At 37.2% G+C, this 5,361-nt stretch overlaps 1 protein-coding gene across 1 annotated transcript in view; it reads left to right on the top strand.

The window, feature by feature from the left end:
* Positions 1–3,259: 3,259 nt before the first annotated feature.
* The window catches only part of LOC102193270 (tumor necrosis factor receptor superfamily member 14), a 10,279-nt gene continuing 8,177 nt past the window's right edge, over positions 3,260–5,361 (top strand). Inside the window, exons 1-5 of the mRNA XM_005732175.1 lie at positions 3,260–3,360; positions 3,553–3,622; positions 3,768–3,819; positions 4,126–4,236; positions 4,400–4,543. Coding sequence (XP_005732232.1) covers positions 3,554–3,622; positions 3,768–3,819; positions 4,126–4,236; positions 4,400–4,543 — 376 coding nt within the window. The 5' untranslated portion in view covers positions 3,260–3,360; position 3,553. The remainder of the gene's footprint in view (positions 3,361–3,552; positions 3,623–3,767; positions 3,820–4,125; positions 4,237–4,399; positions 4,544–5,361) is intronic.

The following is a 5,361-nucleotide window of genomic DNA, read 5'->3' as shown; positions in this document are numbered from 1 at the left end:
AAAACGAAGGAAGTACGTTTTTTTTCTTTTTTCTGTTTTAAATTTAAAGTAGATTGTGAATCAACAGGAAATCGCTTAAAAAACTAAATATAGATGCTGAAGCTATTTCACCAAGGTATAGAATTGAACCTACGTTTTGCACATGGAAAAGAAGCGCAAAGCAAAACTGTACCATAAGAAACAATCAGCAGTATAACCTATAAAACAAAATATGCTGACCTACTCCAAATGGACTATTACATTTGTTCTATCTAGATTTCCTTTGCTTATGAAAAAAGTGTTGCCGGTGAACACATCACATACCTCATTTTTGAGCACCTTTAAACTCATGCATGTTTCTACACAGGAAGACATACAGCAGACAGCTGTCATGTGGACACCACCTCCATCACACCTCTATTATTATACAAGGCAAAAACTTTATTAATCTCGAGGGACTCATTGCAATAAGAATAGAAACATTAGCAGAAAAAGAAAAACTGTGTGGTGTCAGCAGAAATATATACAAAACACAACAAAATGAAGCTCAACCATCAAAGAGCTACGATCAGAATCTACAGATAATCCCAACAGCATAAAATATAAACATTAATGTGAATGTGCGTAGAAAGTGGCACAGTGTTAATAATAAAAGTAAAAAGGCCTGTAAAGGGAACAGTATTGTATTTTCTATATATTCATTCTGCCTGTAGGCAATTGGACATGCATAATTTGGCTTGTCATTTAATATTACACTAATATATGTTGCTGTGGAACTAGGCAGCTCATGCTCTCCTTCAAGATATAATGCATTTTGGGGTCAACTTGAAATAAAGGCAGATGTGGAATGTACATGTGAGGTCAGAGGTCAAATGTGACATGATATTTTGACGCAAACTATAATGCGATATTCGGAATTCCCGTATACCAGGACATTAGTTTACTAAATGTTGGCAATACAAAAAAAAGGTTTTGAAGGTTAAAGGCATTTTATCACAGTTTGACCTCATTTCAGTTTTGAAGAAGAGGTCAGAGGTCCAAAGTAACGTTATATTTAGAATCCCCGTATATCATTCCCATTATGCCTATGTGATGTCACTAGTTGGAAATATCTCTATATAGTATTTGTATCGATTTGTAAACATATTTATCAGTTTTTAGAAAACACATCTTTTATCTTAAACGTTTTCAGTGCATCTGTCCTATTTTTTATTTTTTTTTGGGGGGGGGCCTCTAGCATAACTAAGCAATTTGAGAAGACTTTTACTAGTTCAGATGCACAGGAGAAGAATGAAACTCACTAACAGTCTAAAGCAGTTGCCTAAAATGACAAATGGAATGAGCTGTTTTTTGATGGAGACCACCAGTAAAATTGAGTCAGATATTTTTCCAGTAGTACTCTTTCTTTATGAGTGTGTGCTTAGAAAAGTCTATTTAAAATTTTCACTTCAGGAAGATCGACAACTGAAATGCAAATGCTTTGGTGAAATGACTGTATGATGGCTTTGATATTATGTATGTAAATGAAATATAGTCTTGAATATATACTTTTCTTTCAAATCTAGAGATAAATCAAGATTCTCCAGTTACATACTGGAAAGAAACTAAAAAAAGACACTGATTAAGACAAAGTGAGACATTTGCTGTATTTGGATATCCAGTGGAAATGATGTCGTAAAGACAAAAAAACAAGCAAAAAAACCCCTGATAAAGACTTTGAGTTGATATGTGTTGAACTGTTTTGCTTGCTGAATTCCTCCAAGAATTAAGTTGGAAAAGCTTTAGAACCCTTTAAAAAAAAATTTGATTGATGAACAACAAGGACAAAAGTGTTTAGGTACATCAAGATAAATCACTTTGGGCTAAAAAGAGTCATTGCAGAAATGCTGTGTTTCATATGTCAATATGTTACTTGGCCACCAGCCAAGTGTGTAGTAACCACGTGTTGCCCATCTGGGTATTCCCATGTTTTGACATAGGTAGAGTAGTACATTCCTGTGGAAAACTTCAGATCTTCCAACATAGACTGGTATCCTGCTGACATGGAACTCCAAACCGCCTTTGCAGTGCACTCCAAATCTACACTCCTTTGTACAGGTGCAATGGGTAAGGATGACCAGTCAGAGTGACAATAAATGGGCTTTATAGCATTCCCCACAGTGCCAAATCACAACAGCAGTCGCCTCAAGGTGCTTTATATTGTAAGGTAGACCCTACAATAATGCATACAGAGAAAAACCCAACAATCATATGACCAAAGCAAAGCAAGCACTTTGGCAACAGTGGGAAGGAAAAACTCCCTTTTAACAGGAAGAAACCTCTGGCAGAACCAGGTTTAGGGAGGGGCGGGGCCATCTGCCACGCCCAGTTGTTGTGGGAGGAGGAAGACAGGACAAAAGGCACGCTGTGGACGAGAGCCAGAGATACTAACAATAGTTTATAGAAAGCAGTTGATAGAAATTGAACGATCCAACTTATTCCTCATGTCCAAACATTTAAAGACAGCATAGAGGAAAACAAAACTCCAACTGAGGGGAATGAAAGTGAGAAAGAAAAGCATTTTCTGTCCACCTTAGTATTAAACTTAAATGTGCTTCTTTTTCTTTTTCCTCTTCTTTTTGCTTGTCCCTTTAGGGGTCACCACAGCATAGCATCCGTCTCAAACTTGCTCTGTTCTTAACTTCTTCCTTCTCTGTCACACCAACACTCTGCACATCCTTACTCTTGATATTTTCGCAGGTTTGAATTGGCTAAGATTTTATGTCAGATGCTCTTTCTCATACAACTTAAGTGGGGACAGGACATGAAGGTAACTGGGTTTTGAAAGAAGTCCTGTTACGTTCAACTAAACTACTTAAAGACTACAAGAACCCACTTGAAAAAGGTAAGTGTCAACATATCAATAGTTAGCAAACTCATCCATTACCTGGTCTAAAGCTGAGTTTAAACAGAATAAAAGAAATAAAATGTGCTTAAATATGATAAAAAAAAGAAGGAGGCATTCAAATCTAAAATGAAAGGTAAAGCGTCACTTTCAAACAAATGATCTGCTCATCTGTTTTTTCAAATAAAGAATTAGAATAGTTACTCTGGCTATTTATTCCTCATGAGGTGTCGCAGTTTATATGGAAAATGATTAGGCTTTAAGGCTTTGACGTGTAAATGTTAGTCAGTTTTAGCTGCCTGCTAGAGAACAGAGTGTGGGGGAAACAGGAAGACAGGAAGATATAACCAGGTAAGGAAACAATGACACAGAATCAGTAGCGTGAGTAAAACGACACACACACACACAGAGAGAGAGAGAGAGTAGAAAGAGTGAGGCACATCTTGAGGAAGTTAGCAAAACAACAGAAGTAGAACAAAAGGCACATCATACTGAAGGTAAAAATAATTGTTTTCTTTCTTTCTTTCTTTCTTTTTTCTTTCTTTCTTTCTTTTACAATTATCGTTTTATTGTAATAGTCTTTATTTGTGATACTAACTTGGTAGTTGCGTTAGCTTTTATAGATTTTGATCCTTGCCCTTTTCGCAGTGGTGTTTGTAGACGATTGGCAGCTTTACATCTGTCCACAGAATGGGATTGGTGCAATACTCTGTGGCCCTCCTGATGTTATCCACACAGTTGGTGCTCAGCTTTCCCACAGTAAGACTTTGTAACCCATTCGCCTTAATTACTGCATACACTTTTATCAAATAAGACAAATAGTTGACATGAGTGAATGTGGCATGGATGATGAGTTAATGAGGACTTTTTCATTTTAGTGATTAATATCTATCTGTGTTGACAGCCAAAGAACACCTACACCATTGGTGGGAGAGAGTGTAACTATTGTCCTGCAGGTAGGAAATGTGTGATAACCTTACGTGAGCTTCTATTAATATTTTTAAAATTCTGCTGTCTGCTTGTCAGTTTAAACTTACTCAGAATTATTATTAAAAATGAATCTCTATTTTGTACAGTGGTGTGAAGTATGTTTTTTTCTGTCTATGCATTGTTTTTTTTTTCTGCATTGATGAAAAATGACGCAGACTGAGCTTGTGCAGTATGACCACATCCTTCATTAATATGCATTCTGAGTGTGCAGGCTGTCTGCTCACACTGCTTGTCGTCAAGTTGTTTGCATTGGTTTCTTTCTGTTTTTACAGGTATGTATCAGAGTGATTGTACAACATGTGAACACTGTCCTGCTGGAAGTTACACAACTGACTTGAACTATGAAGATGAATGCCATCGCTGCTTTGGAGACTGCAACCCTAGTAAAGAAACTATGAGTCATTTCTACCTTTAATGATTTCATCAGGATCGTGCTATACCCGTGATCTCTGGTTTTCTATAAAGAGCTGATAAACCATTAATAGTAACTCCACATGTACTGAGATGAATAGTCTCTAAAATAATCTCTATTTCACTCTTTCTCAGAGTTTCATCTTAAAGTGGTTCAGAACTGCACCAGTACGTCTGATATGAAATGTGACTGCGAGGATGGTTTTAGATGCATCAGGCGGACCCATGACAAAAAGAACTGCTTGTCTTGTGAGAAGATGCCAGACCCAACCCCAACCAGTAAGTACCGAGAAGAACACTTTCAATTCTCATGTCAGATAAGCTCAAACCAACAGTGGGCCTTATGGCAAACAAAACAACTTCTAAAGCTGAGAAAATGACCAGTGTCAAAGCAAACAACTTTACCGCAGCCATTAAAAAACAAAAGAAAAAAAAATAGCTGACAGGATATGTAAACTTAGCTCTGGCTCCCGTTATTATCAGATCATTCTGAGAACAGGTTCCTCTCAAGTTGCCATGAATATGCAAAACTTGTCTAATATGAACAGGTTTGAAAATATTCCCGGAAATCTTTATGCTCTCTAAAAAAGTGCAATGCCATCAAGCTGACATGAAAGTGTCACAAAGGACATTTTTCTATGTTCTAAGTATATTTTATGAAGGACCAGCAGAAAATAATCATTCTAATCTGCAGCACTCCAACGCTCTGCACAGATTGGTAGATCATAGTTTTGCCTGCTTCTTGATTTATTCAAATTGCTTCCATAGCCTTGTCTTCTAAAAAAACCCAAACAACCCAAAACCCCAACTAGCTGTATAATACTTATACTTGATAATTCTTGCAGAGTGCCAAACAGCAGGGCTGTGTTTGGCCCTGACAAAATGCAAGCGAGTTATTAAAAATAAATAGTGACATATTTTTAAACATGTCACTGCTGACCAAGTAGTATTTCTGGCACACCCACCACTGCAGAGCACGGTGTCACACTGCACACTGTACAGAGTAAATTTGAAAAAACCAGCTTCTTCCAACTACGCCAAATTTCGAAGGCAATGCCTTACCTACAACACAAGGACCTTGAAAGGCTCATTCATGC

This window comes from Pundamilia nyererei, unplaced genomic scaffold (genome assembly GCF_000239375.1).
Source record: "Pundamilia nyererei isolate P.nyererei 1_Seehausen unplaced genomic scaffold, PunNye1.0 scaffold00045, whole genome shotgun sequence".
NCBI classification, from domain to species: domain Eukaryota; kingdom Metazoa; phylum Chordata; class Actinopteri; order Cichliformes; family Cichlidae; genus Pundamilia; species Pundamilia nyererei.
This window is presented reverse-complemented; position numbering and strand designations above follow the sequence as displayed.